This window comes from Nanorana parkeri, unplaced genomic scaffold (genome assembly GCF_000935625.1).
Source record: "Nanorana parkeri isolate BGI_ZX_2015 unplaced genomic scaffold, ASM93562v1 scaffold243, whole genome shotgun sequence".
NCBI classification, from domain to species: Eukaryota; Metazoa; Chordata; class Amphibia; order Anura; family Dicroglossidae; genus Nanorana; species Nanorana parkeri.
Window position 1 is genome coordinate 567221 of NW_017306511.1, and position 18420 is coordinate 585640.

Sequence of the window (18420 nt, forward strand, 5' to 3'; positions counted from 1 at the left end):
TTTTTCCCCGTCACACCCCCCCCCCCCCCCCCATATCTGGTGAAAGATGAATAATGTAATCGCCAGAATTGTCTTACAGCACTTACAGACATAAACTGCAATCAACTACTTTTAATGCCAACAGAAAGCTAGAGCTAAAAAGTTCAAAAGCACCACAGCGCCAATTTACAGGTGCCAAATAACTAATTGCCCTAAAAATGTATTTCCATCTTTTTCTTGTTTTTTAAATATCCTTTAAAACACCACATGATGCCTTTTGTTGTATTTGCCAATCCCCCTTTTTGTGCCTCTTTAAAGACCTAGTTTCACTTTCTTACATTCCTAACTGGCTGTACAGTCCTAACTTCATTAACTTCAGGGCTGAGCTTCACCAACTGTACTTATTGGCCCTTAAGGCACCCTTGTGCAGTTGAACAGTTGTTCCTATGATCTAAAGAGAGCTTAGTGAGAATTACTCCCATGTTGCCCCAGTGGATTGGGCATTCAAATCCCTTTTGGCTTTGGTCAGGTCTGCATGCATAACTGGGAATTTTTAACATCCATATGAATAAAAATGCTGTCGAGAACCATTTATCTACAGCTTGTGTCAAACAGAAGGCCCGCTGGCCGAATACATTTCATGTGATCCTTGCACCTCTCCTGCAGCTGCCAATAATAGTCACCAGCTTAGATGATATGTGCAAGAAGTAAAGCACTTTTTATTAAATTGTCACATGCGTCATGCAGCCAACGTTTCGGGGCCACGCAGGGTCCCTTCTGGGTGACATACGTCACTATGTCGCCCAGAAGAAGGGACCCGCAGTGTAAACAGGCGCCAGGCTTTACAGGAAGGTGCCGAAGTCCCCAGCATGGCTCTGGCAGCCCTCCTGTGAATCACAGCACCTTTTTACAGCAATGGCAGCGAATCTCCTTCCTGTGGATCCACGCCGCCAGCACCAAGACCAAGCAGGACCATTGGTGAAGACCACACAGCCCTCCTAAGACTCCGCACAACCCAGCATAGCACCTGAGAGTCCGCACTATTACACTAATTGCCATTATTTTTTCTAGACGTCTACTTTCAGAGCTAGTTATACCGAAAACCAGTAATAATCGAATGCAGAGGCAATTACTTAATATGATAAAGGGGTAGATACATTTATATAGTGTTACAGACGCAACCATAATGCTGATACGGCCTGTGATGAAATTGAGTTTGACACCCCTGATCTACAGAATTGTCTCAAGATGCCCATACAGATGGCAGTTGCCTGATTTGTTTGGATTAATCTGACAGTCTCTTGTCTCTGAGGTATCCACACACACTGATGGCCATGGCTTGTCATGACAAACAGTAATTAGACATGTTTTAAAAAAACATTTCTGATGGCTGTTTTCCCTCTGGGAGGCGTCTAGAACAAGTTTTTCCTGCCTTGCTCTATAGACAATGTTTCATGTTTAGGACACATGGTAGTTGAATTGTGCATTTGACTGGCCTCTGTTGTCTATTACCTCCCTAAGGCTAGCCATACACCTATCAATTTTTTTTCTTTCAACCCGCAGGCTGAATGAAAAAAATTGACCAGATTCCTCCAACACAAACAGCGTGTCGCTCAAGGAATCCCGCTGTTTACATTGTATTCTGACAGGGTACCCGACCAGAGCCGGCAGCTCATTGGCTGCCAGCTCTGATCGATGAAAACATTTTCCAGCGGCCTCCTTCGATCAGCTGATTGAGGAATGCCGGCTGAAAGGGAGCAGACAGCCCTATGCATTGTGCCAATTTTGGCCGGTATATTTAAAAACCGGCTAAAATTCGACCAGTGTATGGGCACCTTAACCCTAGTCCTTATAACATTTTTTCCGGAAAAGTAATATGGGAACTGCCATTGTTAAGTTGTTGAAGGTTGCATAAGCCAGTGCTGCCATCTTATTCTCTAAACCTGGGACAAGCAGGTACCCAAACACCTAATATGCACATACGTCTTTGTGAGCCACTGAACTGGAACAAGTGAGGAAAGCATCAGAATAATGTTAGCAATGTTAGGGCCCATATTTCTTACCTGACAGATTCCTTTTAAAGGCCTTTATCTGTCCCCCATAGATTTATTGTTGTGTAATATACATGTAGCAGTCATTTTAGCAAGGTATGTTAACTAAGGGAGATAGTTGTACTTGTCTCCAAATTATGGACTGTGTGACTCTTGGGGATTGGCGTTCTACATTAAAACTGTCCAACATGCTTCTGCGATTGTGGGTAATATTGTCTGCTCATACTAGTTTGGCAATGCTCCCTGCAGCTTACTGACTCAACTGGATGGTACTCCTTCCTGAGTCTTCTACTTTTACGAAGAGCGTTAAACAGGTTAAATTCTGCCAATGTCACAGGTGACCACTGTAAAAAAAATTATGATGGTCCATCACAGCTGTGTCATTTACCATTTTTCAGTCTGTATAGCCATTCCCATTAGATGCTGTAATTTATAGAACATTTGACAGCTCAGGCACCAAGATGTGTACATGTGCCTATTTGTAAAGGGTCAGTCCAACCAAACGTGATTTAAATTATAGATAGACTCTGATGCGCTCTTGCACCCTAGCTTCTTACATGGGGAGTTCTCCCTGCCATATTTCCGGGCTCACTTTCAGTCCACCTTGGACTTTTGGGTGTTTCCATCTTCCTGTGCATATTAGTCTCTATAATACAAAATAAATATAAAATAATACCACAGAATGTGTAGGGCCTCCCCATAATGGACACAGCATATGTGCAGACTCAGAGTGTTGATATCTTGACAGTAAAGTTCCTCAGAGATCACATCTATCAAAGTATCAGTTTGGTCTATATAGCCAAAAAACAAGACATCCTATCGTGACAATTGGCTGGAAAATCTGGTATATAAATAAAGCCCAATTACCCATGGGTGCAGGCTGTAAGAGGGAATAAGCGAGTATTCCTGTGAGATTAGTTTATTACTCAGTAGCTTGGTTATGTGTACGGCTCTGGGTTGTATGTCGTTACTGCATTTGTTGATTCTACAGCGAATCATTTGTATTTGTTGGGCAGCTTTTTTTAGTTGGTTCAAGGGACAAAAGCTTGAAAAGATGAACTCCAGGCAAATGTTTAATACATAAAAACGTATAACAATTAACTGGCTATTACTGAGATTCACATAACACTGCTCACGTTTCTCTACTCCAGTTAAAGGACTCCCTCGCAGCTGGGTGGATCTCTACAGTTTTGTCGGGATCCTTCCTGGCTGCTGTGCGCTCAGTATATAGCAAGCAGTAGCTCACTATATACTGAGCTTTGGGTCACGTGAGGAGTTTAGTATATGTCCTCACGTGACCCTAAAGAGAACTATGGGATAAAAGAGCCCGCTGTCAATCAGCCAGCTGAGTGGATTGCGACAGTTTTGTTGGGATCCGTCCTGGTTGCGGTGCTCTCAGTATATAGCTCACTATATCCTGAGCTTTTGGTCATGGGAGAACATTAGTATAAGTTCTCCTGTGACCCTAAAGAGAACTATGGGATAAAAAGGTTACCCCATAGTTCTCTTTTAAGTAGTACATAGAGGGTATTTAAACCCCAAGACAAAAATTGTTAAATATTGCAACTTACTAATCTATAAATATAGTATTACTTTTTTTTTTTTCTCACATGGCCAGAAACACTTCTTGCCTTAGGGTGACTACACTCTATGGAGAGAAGCAGGGTAGCCACCCTAGGACAGCAGTATTGTCAACCTGTGGAGAGTGGTACTATTAGATGTACTATTAGATGTACTAGCAGATTTGGATGAACTTGACTAACAAACTAAATCTGAACCCTAGCTAACACATTTTAAAGTGACATTAAACTCTGGCGTTAAAGCTTAAAAATACATTCAAGTACCTTTTTAACTATTGACAAAAATGTATCTTATTTGTGTATCACTTTGCTGTAGATCCTCAAATCATCTCCGAATTACGTAATGGACACAGTCGCAATCCAAATTAGCTAACTAAATGTGAGATTGTAGTAGTCCATCACAGGAGTGAGCTTGGAACTGTGGCTACTTTACAACACACATGGGGAACACAAGTAGCAACCCTTCAAAAGAAAGAACGGTGTCGGCACCAATTCAGGGCCGGTTCACACCATAAACAGTGCGTTCCAGAGCGGTCAGCCTCTGGAAATCTGCGAAAATTGCAGCATTGACGTGTTCTGGTACAGCCGATCGCCCCTGAACGCAGGATGCCAGCAGGAATACGATACAGTGCGTTCCAGTGGCTGGCTGGAAGAGATAAAGCTGACCAATGTAAGCCCCCTTCCAGTGTTAAGAAATCCCCCCCCCCTCCAGAGTTGGTCCCAACTCTGACACTTTTGCTGCACAGCTTAATCTGCTAATGGAAGTTGAAAAATTACTTGCTGGACAGATCACCGGGGGGGGTTTGCAAACCTGCCTAATGCTGGGATTTGCAGTACGTGCTCTCAGCCCTTCAATGCTATCACGTCTTTCTGTCTGACGCACAAAGTATTTGCCCCTCTGCCTTCTCAACTTATAGAGTAGGTTAAATTAACAAGGTTACTATACTGCAGAGATAAACATCTGCCTTCCCCACAACACCTACTCAGCTTCCATGTCTGTGATATGACAGTATACATTACAGCCTATTATCTACATACAGTGCCTAGGGCCTTAACCTTTGACAAGTTATTGAAGTAAACCAATGACATTGTACATTCTCAGTGGAATTCAATCAGCCCAAAATGTCAGCTGCTGTGCAGGAGGTTGGTTACCTTACAAGAGGAAGTAAACTTGAGACAAAAAAACAAGGCTTAAACCTGTACTCCAGGCAAAGCATACATTAAATGTTTGAGATACCGTATTTTGAGCTCTATAAGGCGCACCTGACCATAGAACGCAGGGAGCGTAAGTGTTCTGTGACAGCTGAGACAGGTGGCGCTGTGATTACAGCGCCACGGTCTCAGTGATCACACAGAGCAGACGAAGAACGGACATTCTTCGTCTGCTCTAGGGGCTCTATGGTGAGCTCCTATGCCGTGGTCACGGTCACGGGTCCCCCAGAGGAGCCGGGGACCCCGAAAAAACCATGCGGGGGTTGGCCAAACAGGATCCCTGCAGTTCCTTTCATACAAGTGATCTAATCAGATCACTTGTATGAAAACGCACTATACATTTGTCAGGAGCAGGGCTAAATGTACAAAATAACTACTCGCCCGGTGCCCGAAACTGCATGTCCCGGGCGATAGGGATTCCCTCAGCTCTCACACATTTGCTCCATAAGACGCACAGACATTTTTGCCCGCCTTTTTTTTTGGGGGGGGGGGGTGCATCTTATGGAGCGAAAAATACAGTACATGTTCAGTGTGTTTTTTGTTTTAGAATTTCTTATTTTCTCCACCCAGTCCTGAGATTTACACAGCTCTGCCAAGGGTTGCTAACCTACCTGACTTTCTGTAATGCAGTTAAAGCAATACAGCTTGGCCACCTCCTTTCTCCCAGCCTGTGATTTGGACAGTGAAGCGAGGTAATGAGGTCATATTTCCCCCCCCACTCCTTCCATCAGTATGTTCCTGGTCATCACGTGTATTCATTTAGAGCCTGATTGACTTCGGTTGAGGTGAGCCTGCAGATTGCAGATTCTTGCTGCAGGAATCCCAGGTGTGTCTGTACAGATGCCACTTTGGCCGATGTGCCGATACAAGGTAACAGTGGCTGCATCTGTCTATGGGTGGCTGTCCGCTTGTGATCGTATATGGTGCTATTACCTGTGAATCAGCAGAGATTCATGTCCTAAGAGGCAGAGAGCTTGCGCTCGTGAACTAGCATCCCTCCCATGTTCTAATCACACCCTGCTAACTAACTTGGATGGACAGAGCGGCCACATCTGTACAAACACACCTGGGATTCCTGCCACAAGATTCTGCAGGTTCATGCTGCAGAAATCCCCAGATTCCGGTGTGCATTAGGCCCTTAGACTACTGACCCTCTTTCTTCCAGTCTGAGTTCTACTGTACAGGGGATTACCAAGTTTTACAAGGTGGTTGTGTCTGAATCTGTGGATGCTGGTTTTGGTTGCAAGGTGTTGCAGGCAGCATTGTGAGCTTATCAGTCCTTGGATGTAGTGGCTGCTTTTGTTTTCCTTTTCCGGCTAAGAATATTTCTAAAAATAAAAAACATAGCGGATAATCTTGCCAGAAATGCTGAGTCCTTGTCACTTCCTGTGAGCTGAACATACAATATTATCTTTCTTTTCTAAACTACTAATCTCACCAACCCCTGTGTATTGGAGATGAACAAAGGCAGACATGTTGGAGCCTGGGTGGCAAGCATGAATTAATGTAGAACCCACCTGCACTCCATATAGTGCTGTGACCAATTCAAGGAAGCTGATGCTCGGAGTGACAACGGGTGGCGCTGTGTAAATCCTTGAAATAAGATGGGTCCTCAGCGCTGGAGGTACAAACAGGGTCTACTTTATTGTAACTGTCACATAGGTCATACAGCCAATGTTTTGGGGCCTCACAGGGCCTCTTTCTCAGGGCAACAGACTAACAATAGTCACTATCGCCTTGAGGAAGAGACCCTGCGTGGCCCTGAGACGTTGGCTGTATGACCTATGTGGCGCATTTACAGTAGATTGGACTACGTTTGTACCTTGATTGCTGGTGACCTATCCTTTATCATTTTGGGTAGCAGCTATGTCTCCCTACATCAGTACATTGGAGATGGGGAAGTAAGGACCCAGGGGCAGGAAGTGTGTTATTTTCTGGATCACCAGGTGAAAAAAAGAACAGAAAAAACGAAGGCAGCCACCACATCTATGGCCTGGTAAGCTGCAATGTATGAGACTTTTTTGGTTTTGGGTGTAGATACACTTTAGAGCTGCAGTTATACCTCTGTCTTTTTCATATAGTACAATTTGTATGTCTTACATTTGTTACCATTCATACCCTTTTGGAATGGTCTTCTGCTGGAAACCACTCCAAAGATGCAGCAAGCAGGATTTTGATCACATTGTGCTAGAATGAAGAAGTAGAAATGCAGCCTAATGATTGTATGTAAATGTAGTAATGATCTGCCATGTCACTCACAGGAAAAAAAAAAAAGTCAATTTATCATAGAGAATCTCTGATTTAGGCCCATTATTGGGTGAAACACGTTAAGAGTGAAGAGGATCCATGGCGGGACAATGTGTACCTGCTGTGTGCTGCAATAAATTCAGTGAAGTTTGCAGTGTGGGTTTTTTTTTCAGTGAGTGACTATGGAAGTCGGAGAAAGACGGGTTCTACCGGTCTCTGTAGTGCCGCTGTGAAGGAGCGGTGATGCGGGATTATGGAGGTTAATGATCTACCATGTGTTTATAATTTCATCACTAGCAAAAGAAACCAACATGAAATAGTATTTGTGGCCATTACATTTTAAGGGGCACATGCACAGAACACCTACTCGTGCTTTAACGTATAACATAGTGTACATTGGACTTGCATATTCAGATTCTCATGTACAAACAGCATAGGCATCCTGAAACACACCTGACATTGACTGTAGTATGATCAAAGCTGCTACAAATACAGTATGCATCTTACAGCATGGGCATTGTTTGCCCTTTGTCTGTGCCCATTATATGGAAAATCACAGTTTGCAGTCATACCATTTCTTTCCTGTTTTAACAAATAAGAGACTGTAAGTACATTTGCATATGTGTGACTTTGTTTACACTGTGTACCCTAATGAATAAATGTAAAAGTGTGGGAGCCCATAGTAACCATCCATTTAGCTTGCAGAGATTGGACTTGTGTAATCTAAAATGTGGTTGGGTTACTATGGTTTTCTGCCCAGCCTGTGGGTCCTATTGGTAGGGAGACATAATATTAAGACAAGTTGGGCAGATTCCCACTACAGTACAGCCAAACAAAAGACTTAATGTATTGTAAGCGTTGCCCTTAACATTCATGACATCACTACACCAGGGGTGTCTGTAGGGTTGCCACCCGTCCGGGTTTCACCCGGGCAGTACGGGTTTGCAATCATGTGCCCGGGTCTACTGGCATAGACCATGTTCTGGTTCTGACATTTTTATTGAAGCTCTGATTTCTAGCCTGCAGCTTAGGTGCTTCCTCAGGTCTTTTCAGCATGTAACCTGCAACAGTATGAGATGTGGCACTGTGTCTGGTGATGTAGGAAAAACCTTGCCTCACTCTCCATATGGTTCTGTGCTAATGATGTCAGACAACATGCTCTCTGTAGCATCATATATGAACAAGAACTGCCGCATGGTGCTGTGGTACTGGCACTGCCGCATGGTGCTGTGGTACTGGCACTGCCGCATGGTGCTGTGGTACTGGCACTGCCGCATGGTGCTGTGGTACTGGCACTGCCGCATGGTGCTGTGGTACTGGCACTGCCGCTTGGTTCTGCGGTACCGGCACGGCCGCTTGGTTCTGCGGTACCGGCACGGCCGCTTGGTTCTGCGGTACCGGTACTGTTGAAACAGCTGCGTCACATAGTGGGTCCTACAGTATATAACTATACCTGTAGAATGTATGTGGCCTCTCACCTGTAGTATACCCACAGTGTATAACAATCATCTCCAGCATTATAAATACGAAATGTTATTGTGTGTTGATGCTTTGTAAATGGAAGCCATACCATAGCCATGATTTTCACAGATCTGCAGTAGATAGAGGTTGGTGGCCAGCCCTATACACAGGCTATTTGTGTCTTTTCTGTTCAAAGATGCAATCTCATCATCTACTATAAGGCTCCATTCACACTGGGGTGGATGTCAGCATGTATTCGGCTATTGTATGAAACCGTGCAGCCCCCCAAAATAATGCAAGTGCGATAATACCGCGGATTCTGCTGTATAGAATGGCGGTAAACAAGCGGAATCCACGCAGTTTCACATATAGCGTCCCACCCGGTCTTCAGCTTGGGAAACGCAAACGATATATGTGAATGGAGCCTAAGTGCCTGCTTTTGCTGGCTAGATTATAGAATGTGGTTGCTGAATTCTCACACTCCGTTACTTTAGTTATCTGTTTGTAACACCAAACAATTCCTCCCTCCTCTGCTTTACAGACTGGAAGAAAATGGAGGTTTTGCCTATAGTGGCCAGACTTCTCTTTTTCTTGAGGGAAATGGGAATCAATCTGCTTGCGCTCCAGGTTTCAGTTCCTCTTTAGTTTTGTTTCCCCTGTTTATAAGCCGTCCCCTTGGTAACAAAGTGATTTTTACAGCCAAAACAATAGTAGGAGCCATCACTGCTTCAGGCAGCCTGATCGTCGCTGATCTCCTGGAGGAGATATGACCAGTATAGGCCAGAATAATAGACCCTTCCCACATTGTCCTGGCACAGCTAAACTTTTATTCAGCCAAACTTTCATGTCAAAGTGTTACGTGCTTACAAATATAATATAAGTATACACAACTAAAATGCAGGTAATGTAGATTGCTGTATATGGATGTCATGACCAAAACGAGGGACCAAGGAGAGGTAGGGGCGGGTGAGTACACTGAGTAAGAATTGTGTATTCTTTAACCAGTTGACATCCGCGGTGTTAAACCCCCTTCCCATCCAGGCCATTTTTCAGTATTCAGCGCTGCGGTACTTTGATTGGTTAAAATGATACCTACAATAAACCTGAGAACTGATTATTCAATACATCATTTTATACCAGCTAAAAGTCTCCTTTTGTGTAGTGTTTCAGCATAAAAAAAAGGGGCAGTTAGCATGGAAGTTTCCCCTAGAGTTACTCCTTGAACAGCCATATGACACATGTACCTTGACAATGGCCTAGCACCATGTTTGGCTTCTGTCCACACTCTGGTTATCCAGCAATCGGCTATGGAATCTATTAGCAGGGATGCCATGCAATGCAGTGTCACTTGGCACCCCCCACCCCATACTATCCAGGTCCTGTGATGGCAAAGTGTGGCAGGGAAGCAGCTCCTCTGTGCCCAGATGAAGACCTAAACAGCACAAAGGGGGCTGAGTGACCCCACAAATCAAATGAAGTCCCTAATAATAGTTATCAGTCTTCCAATACTGATTGCTGAAGAACCAGAGTGTGGACAAGAATCAAATATGGTGCTATGCGTTACTCAAGGTACATGCGTCATGATATATATATATGGTATATGGTTCTTTCATTCTGGGGTGACTGATAAGCAGAGGATAAAGAGCATGTACTGTTCATCACAGAGTTTCTGCCATGGCATGGCTTGTGTCTCACATAAGCCGGCGACGGATAAACATGACAATGCTCCAATACTGCTTTTTGGATTCTTCGAAGAGTCCATTTGCACTAGCCAGTACCCCAAAAATGCTTTGTTTTAGTGTGCAGGCGGGTGTGGGCGATGTGCTTTTTCCGTGCAAAACACTAAACCTTATATTTTTTTCTTTTTACCTTTATCTGGAGTGTATGTAATTTGCTGCGGTGACCCATGTTGTTGTGGTTTGAGGGGGGTACATAGAAAACAGCTATTTCCTGTGTGCCGTGTAGGTGACTGGTGGTGTTCAGTTGCTGAATAACGCCAGTCAACGCATCTAGTGTGAATGGGCCCTAAAACATGTCACCAAATGCATGTCGGAAGCATAAATGCAAACCTTGTGCACACTAATCTAAAATCAGTGTGCTGTCACAAAGAGATAGGAGCTGAGAATCTGTTGTTTCCTAACCCTGATGATGCCATGCTAGTAGTATACAGGCTGTGCTGGGGACATTCACTCCTGTAGGTTACACATTGTATTGATGGCAAGTTAAGTGTGTACATTGTGTGCAGTTGAGCGGTGTGGCCACTAGAGGGCGCCAGAGTGTTGTAGTTTGTGCTCCAGTATGGTCTGGTGCTGTGTGTCTCGGGGAGATCCTCCTCATCCATAGAGCGTTCCGCGGCTGTATTATGGACCTTGTAATGTCCAGCGCGGAACCTGTGGGTGGGATTCCCTGAATTCGTGCAGTCAGTGATGTATTATAATAGAAGTCATCTCGGTGTATAGAGCGGTGAGGTCCTGTGTTTGTTGGACTGATGATGATGACTGTATGTCGGTGTGATGGGGATCGGAGATGAGCGCTCTGCTCTATGGCAGATGATGAAATCCTCGCTCCGTAGTCCCATCCCATGTACAGTCCTCTCCCGGTCCTGAAAGGGTTGCAGGGAGGGGGCGTTCCCTAGCGGCAGCTCAGCCAATGGGCGCCCCGTGCATATATTATGTAATCAGGCCGGCTCTCAGCTGAGCCGGGGAAGCGCTGACCTGGGACATTTCTTCCCGCAGCCTCCTCAGCATCAAAGGGGCTTCATGTCCGCTGGCCGCTCATCGTCCTGTGCCGGAGATGTAGAGCGGAGGCCGCTATGGATCTAGGGGTATACCAGCTCAGGAATTTCTCCATCTCCTTCCTCTCCTCCCTGCTGGGCACAGACAGCGCGCCCGTCACATTAGACAGCAGGTACATGGCACGGCCGGTCCCCTCCTCCATCATCTCTGCCTGCGGACCGTGTGATCTCAGTGCTGCGTGTGTGATGGATAGATCGAAGGATTGCATGATGGCGGATCCTCTTCTGCTCGCTGTGTGGAATATTCTGGATGCCTGTGTACTGTGCGGACCTGTATGTGTATAGCCTAGATGTGTGTCTATTGTATGATCTGTATACCCTGAGATGTGTGTGCGCGATCTGTGTCTCTATTGTATGATCTCTGTGTGTGTATATTGTATGATCTGTATGATGTATGTGTGTAGTGTTCAGTCCGGGAAATGCTGTACTGTGATGTGTGCGGTTGATGCAGTATGTGGGATGCACACATACATCTCGGCGATGGAGTCACATTGGGGCGGATAGGGGTCTGATTGGCACGGACACACCAGGATCACAATGACACCGTGTCTCATTTTGCTATGTTCTGTACACTGGTTATGAACTGTCGGCGTTAACCGATTGCCATTTTTTTTTTTTTTTGTCTTTCAGCTCCTCCGGTGCCAGCGTGGTAGCGATCGACAACAAAATCGAGCAAGCCATGGTAGGTATGGGCTGTGTGTGCGCGGCAGCCCAGGTATGAGTACACCTGGCACACACACCGCCTCCCCGCACATTTCCTCTTTGTTATTGGAGCGATGCCCGGAGCCGTGCGCTCCTCTCACGCGATTCCCCGCTCGCTGTTACTAGGCAGGAGGAGAACCTTTAACTCCCGGCTATAAATAGCTCGTTCCCCCATTGGCCAGATGGTAGCCAGGGTGGGCGGGTTTCGATGTGCTCTCATGACGTCATGGACTTAGAGGAAAACACTATGCGGCAACCTGCTCTGCTCAGACTAGCTGCAGCCGGTGTGCGCCGGGCTGGCCGAGATCTCCGCTATTGTCCTCAGCAGAGCTCTGCTACAAAGGAAGGCGAGGAGGGGGTAGAGCAGACATGTGTTGTGCCAGCTCAGTGTTATCACACACACAGGTAGATTTGCAGGATTGTGGTCGGCACACAATGCCCTGGTCGGGATTTGCAGGTTATTTCATGAGTTTAATATATGAATGTGTCCCTTACATGGCCACAGACTGTGATCACTAGATGGGGCAGGAAATACAGCTCAGTGATCTGTCTTGTTTATATGATTTGGAAGCAGTAAGTGTAGGATGATGTCACATTTAATGATCTACAATGTAATCATTGAAGATCCGCATCCTGCCCTGTTATCAAACTAACCCCCCAGGATTCACATGCATTGAAATTCATTTATTTCATTTGTGTAGAGCCCTCAAATTTAGCAATGACCTGCAAAAAAACATTGAGGGGTTGTATTCAGACTGGAGCAGCCAACCAATCAGCTTCTAGCTTTCATTTTCAAAGCTGAACTGATCAAGATGACGCTAGAAGCTGATTGGTTAGTGTACACAGCTGCTCCAGTTTTAGTAAATCTACCCCCCTTCCCCCCCCCCATTGGGTTTTACAGCCTGTGGTCTGTGTAATCTAATGTGCATTCCTCATTCCAATACAAAGGTCAGTATTGTGTTTAATCCAATGAACCTTCGCAAGATGGTTTGAGAGGAAAGCTGGAGCAGATATTAACATGGGTGGATGGTGTCCCTGGTGGGAATTGAACCAGTGCAATAAGGCTACACTACGGTTCTCCTCGTTACCTGTGTCCCTGTATACCTTATACACATATAAAGTCTGAGTAACCTCTCTGTGTGTGTGTGTGTGTATATTCACTTTAAAAAAAAAAACATTTATTGTATGTGGTCAGAGACGGATAAAGGGTTTTGGACTAAGCTATACATTCTCTGTCTGCCTCTCTCTCGTTATTAAATATTATTGAATAGTTAGACAAACTAAACACACCCCACATGGTTATATTTTTCTTGCATTTTTGTTCTAGTTTAGTGATGTGATATTTATATTTCACTAGGATTTAACTGTGACCAATCCCCCCCCCTTTTCATATTACGGTCTGATATACTCTTAATGGTTTAACAAACACCTGTTATCAGAGCAATATGGGGGCTACAGCTGCGGACTGCTTTCTAATAATGTCAGTTTCTTGGTTTGGGTATTTGAGTCACAAAGCTGCAACAATCATGTAGCAATTACAAGGCAGGATTCTCCATCTCTGTACTTGTTTCCAATCAGTGAGTCAGGAATGAGTGAAGACAAAGCATCAGCATGACGGCCAGACAGGTAGCAGTTTTAGAGAGAGAGATCAGTAATGGTAGCTCATATATTTCCTTTATGTTCTTTTTATATTGTATGTTTGCATTGTTGCTAAGTCTCACCCTACACGCTACAATCTGTATAATCTGCTTTACATACATATTTTTGGTGGATTGTACAGTTGAATTGTAACGTGAGTGGTGAGCCTAAGGACTAGGGTACAGTGTTATGACATAATAGGGTAATTGTCATTTTTTTGGGGCTAACCATAAGGTTCATCCCTTCTTAATATTATTGTGTGTAAAGCAATTGCTATTTATTTCCCTCTTCTGGTTCCTTGGGCATTGAGTGTATTTTTGTATTGCAGGATTTGGTTAAAAGCCACCTGATGTATGCAGTTAGAGAAGAGGTAGAGGTGTTGAAGGAACAAATCAAGGAGCTGATAGAGAAGAACTCTCAGCTGGAACAGGAAAACAGTTTGTTGAAGACCCTGGCAAGTCCAGAGCAGCTCGCCCAGTTCCAAGCTCAGCTCCAGAACGGCTCTCCTCCATCCTCTTCATCATCACAGCCTGTAACAGGCACCCCGGCACCTACACAGCCAGCCACACAAAGCTCCGGCCCCTCGGCATAGCAGCTTCATCTCATAACAAGTCATCACAATGGGGCCCGATCCACTCTGACTTTCCCGATGAGCCTACAGTTTTCACCACTACAATTATGAATACTGAAGACCTCTGCAACCATGAGATTGAATCACAACAACCATACCTATAATAAAAGTCTGACGGCAACTCTCTTCTCAGTGCTTTAATGCTTGGGCTTTGACATTTACAGAGGAGGTGACCAACGTTTCAACCTTTTTATGGCTATGAAGTGTCCTAATAATTTCAGTGACTGCAAAACTCCCAAGATATTCCCTCTCTCTTGGATGTGCCTCTGATGTACACTTCATATTTAAGGAGCAGGTACCAAATGTGCCTCCCATGTTTCTCCTCGCCTCCCTCTTTTCAGTATTAGCGCTCTGTCACTCTACCCCCCTTTTCATACTTGGACTCCAAGGAATAATTCTTTCAAAGCGTGTTGCATTGGAAATGAGCCGTTCTGCTTGGACAGTGATTGCGAATGTAAATACACCTAGTACTGTGATTCCTTCAGTTTTTGTTTTATAAACAATTTCATTTTATCCATGTAACACGCCTCCACCCGCTGTACATGATGCAAGTATGTTCAGGTGGTACAATAGTGGATTGATTTGTACTGGATATGACGCAAGCTTTTTCTATCCTCTTCCACACTGAGGAAGCTTTATACCCCAAAGACACCTTCCCGTTGGGTGAAGCCATTGAAGTCTACTTGTGCTGGGGCCCTTCATTTGCAATATCTGCTATATTGATCCAATATGATCTGTTGTGAGAAGATGCTGTTGGGAACTAGGAATATTATTATTATTATTCTTTATTATTATTGTTTCAATGAAGTTTATTTGCCTACTGTATATTTGTGTATGTAGTGTAAGTACTTTGTAAAATAGAACTCTTGTAAGTACTACTTAGGTTGTACAGATTGAAATTTAGTGGTTTCATTGGCTGAACGGAAATGTTTTGATTTTTTTTTCCTTTTCTTTTTAAAGCTGCTAGCTCTTTAGGAGTCAGATGGACCCCAGATGCAAGTTAATCTGGCACTAAAGGGTTTAGCCAAGAGCACACCTGCACAACTGTTTAGGACGTAGAGGTAGACAGACCTTGGCTCTCACGTTATTGTTGAAGTCCAAGTCTGCAGCGTGAAGGTGCATGCTGGGATTTGTTAAACAAGAACTGGAAAGCCGAAGGTTGCAAATACACATTAGGACATGGCAGACTGGTGCCACTTGTATTCTTTCTTCAGACTTGCCTTGGCTAAGAATCTTTGGAAGCAAACTCCAGTTCACTGAAGTTTATTTTATATTTTTTTCAGTTTTAGTTTCTACACTCCAGACACTGACCACTTTCTGCTAATCTAACGGAATATATGAGCTGTAAGGTAGTATGCATACGTTGTGCATGTTCTCTAAACAGTTGTAACACGTCATTGTATTTAACTGTTGCACTTGTCAACTTTCAATAAAGCATACATTGTTGGTAAAGAAATGCTTTGCTAAATCAGCTGGCTCTTGGGACCAATGGAATTACTTTGGACAGGTTTTCTTTCCGTAGACTGCCAATTGGACGGAAAAGTACAAGTTTTGTATTGAACCCGATTTATTGCCTCTTGCAAGCTTTGCACTTGCTCCCCCCCCATCTCCTTTTGTGCTTGAATCATTTCCAAAAAGATGGATTTTCCTCTGGAAAGAAGCTGTGTTGGCATATTCCAGCATGCAGGCAGTCAGAGCCTTGCTGCTGAGCTTACTAGATGTATGAGACACGTATTCACTTAGCAACAAGCCCCGCCCCCAACACCAGACTGCGACAGGGTTTCCCGTGCTCACAGCCTGCAGGCACATGAAGATTACATGGAAAATATTGCGTGATTTTACAAATCCTGAGAGTCTGTGTGTTGGCAGAAGATTTGAAAGCCTACTACAGCAGCCATGTTATAAAAGCACCTCCTATAATCTTCATTATTTGCTCATGACTTCTATTTCCCATGCATCCGTTAGAAAGCTCTTCCTATATTTGGCAGTCTGCCTCTCCAAATCCTTTGGCTGTTCCACTTTTTGCTGACATGAGGAGTGGTTACAGTTTTCTGATTTTTTTTATTTTTAGCATTTTATTAGTTCTCCCTAGATAATTGCTCCTGAGAATTTAGTACGTCTTGTGTAGCAAGAGACAGGAGCCCAAGATGAAATGCAAAGCAGTCTATTGTGGTAGAAATGTTAGGAGGCCTGTGAAAATCTAGCATTTCTAGTATAAAGTGCTGCAACACTCCACTCTGTAGCCTGCACGTGTTTACTGATGGGGAAGGGTTAGAACCCCTGTTGGGTTTTTATTGCTGTCTGTATACTGTTTGGGGAACTTTCCTGACCATTCCTGTGTTTTCCCTGGGAAAGAAGGGGCACATGCAGCCACTGAAGCACTGGATTTCTATTTTTTTTTCCCCCAGGGGAGGGATAGGATTAGAACTGTCTGGTTTTTTTTTTTGTTTTTTTTTAAACACGGACTATAGCCAAACTTTTTTTTGGCTTTAGTTCTCTTGGGTCACAGGAGTACATTTATTATGTACTGTATTTTTCGCTCCATAAGAAGCACTTCCCCCCCCCCCCCCCCCCCCCCCCCTAAAAAAGACGGGGGGGAAATGTGTGTGCTTTTTATGGTGCGAATCCCTATCGCCCGAGACATGCAGTTTCGGGCGCCGGGCGTAGTTTTTTGTACATTTAGCCCTGCTAGAGCTAAATGTACAGTAGGAGCCACTGCTCGTTTAATACGAGTGATCTAATCAGATCACTCGTATTAAAACCGAGCAGCGGCGGCGATTGAGATCACCATAGAGCCCCTCGAGCAGATGAACGGACGTTCTTCGTCTGCTCTGTGTGATCACAGACCGTGGCGCTTCAATCACAGCACCACCTGTCTCAGCGGTCACTAACTGCAGCTTCTGTCACAGAATCTGTGACAAGCTCCGGTCTGTTCAGTGCTCCATAAGGCGCATCGGACCGCCCTGCGTCCTATGGTCCGGTGTGCCTTATGGAACGCAATTGCTGGCAAATCTCATCTGTAATCTCACCAGATCTCAGGGAAACGGCATTTTCCCCCCTGAGATGATGTGCATGGTCACATGTCTAATCACATGTGCCAGAAATCCGGGAATTAATTGGAGATCTAGTAATTTGCCCTTAGTAAACATGGCCACTGTCAAAAGACTGGGGAATAAAAGAGAAATAAGGTATGCAAAGAGTACAAAGCTGGCAATTATTTACAAGCAAAACCATTCACACTTAGCCCTCGTTCACACCTGACCGTTTTGTAGCGCGTTCTACGCTCGACGAACGCTCTACAAAACGGTCAAAAATATAAATTGCATTGTAGTCAATGGTCTCGTTCCCACCTTGCCGTATTTCCGCCCGTCCCTAACGCCCTACAAAACGGCCCACGCCTGAAAAGGTCCAGGTACTACTTTGGGCCGTTTTGTAGGGCGTTTGCCATTGGGATACAGCCAAGTAGCCTTCGGAATCGCGCGACGGTCGCGCAACTTTTTTACCGCGAATCGCGGTAAGACGCGCATATTACAATACGCCTAGGTGTGAATGGGGCCTTAGAATTTTGTTCCAATAGTGAATGAGAAAAAAACTTCTGTCCTGCTCCTTCGATTTTTCTTGTCACTGTGGTCAAGAACCAATGTTGGTTAGACCCCACGGATGATTGGAAAAATCAAATGAATGTTCTGAAAATGAAGATTTTTAAACAAAATGGTACTGGTGTATGGCCAGCTTTGCTTCCAGTGTTGCCTCATAGGAACATTTCCTCAAAAGTCTTATCAGGGACACAAGACATCGGGGGGGGAAAAAAAGTTATAACCCTTCCTCAGTATAAAAAGGTAAAAAGAAAATGTATGTGATTTGGGCTTCTAAAGGGACTATGCTTTAAAAAAATGGCTTCAAAAGCTCTGTACCTGCAAGAAATACCTGCCTCTCTTGCCCACACCACTGAATATTGCTCCAATACTGAACAGTCCCTGCCTGAAGTGTCTTCTGAGACTCACCCTTTGGAGCGTCAATCTCATTGGTTCCCCGTAGGGCTCAGCGATTCCTCCTGACCTCGGTGTCACCACTGTATGCTGTAATGAGTTGAGGTCTCGGAAGAAATTTCATGTCATGATTACT

The 18420-nt window shown here is 44.5% G+C and overlaps 1 protein-coding gene across 3 annotated transcripts in view; it reads left to right on the top strand.

The window, feature by feature from the left end:
- The window catches only part of TSC22D1 (TSC22 domain family member 1), a 97324-nt gene extending 82545 nt beyond the window's left edge, over positions 1-14779 (top strand). Inside the window, exons 1-3 of one of the 3 annotated variants that reach the window (XM_018556613.1) lie at positions 11184-11437; positions 11955-12006; positions 13993-14779. In XM_018556613.1, the coding sequence (XP_018412115.1) occupies positions 11343-11437; positions 11955-12006; positions 13993-14256 (411 nt within the window). In that variant the 5' untranslated portion in view covers positions 11184-11342 and the 3' untranslated portion in view covers positions 14257-14779. Of the gene's footprint in view, positions 1-11183; positions 11438-11954; positions 12007-13992 lie in introns of those variants that run through there. The other 2 variants (XM_018556610.1, XM_018556611.1) reach the window with 2 other exon arrangements.
- Positions 14780-18420: the final 3641 nt, after the last annotated feature.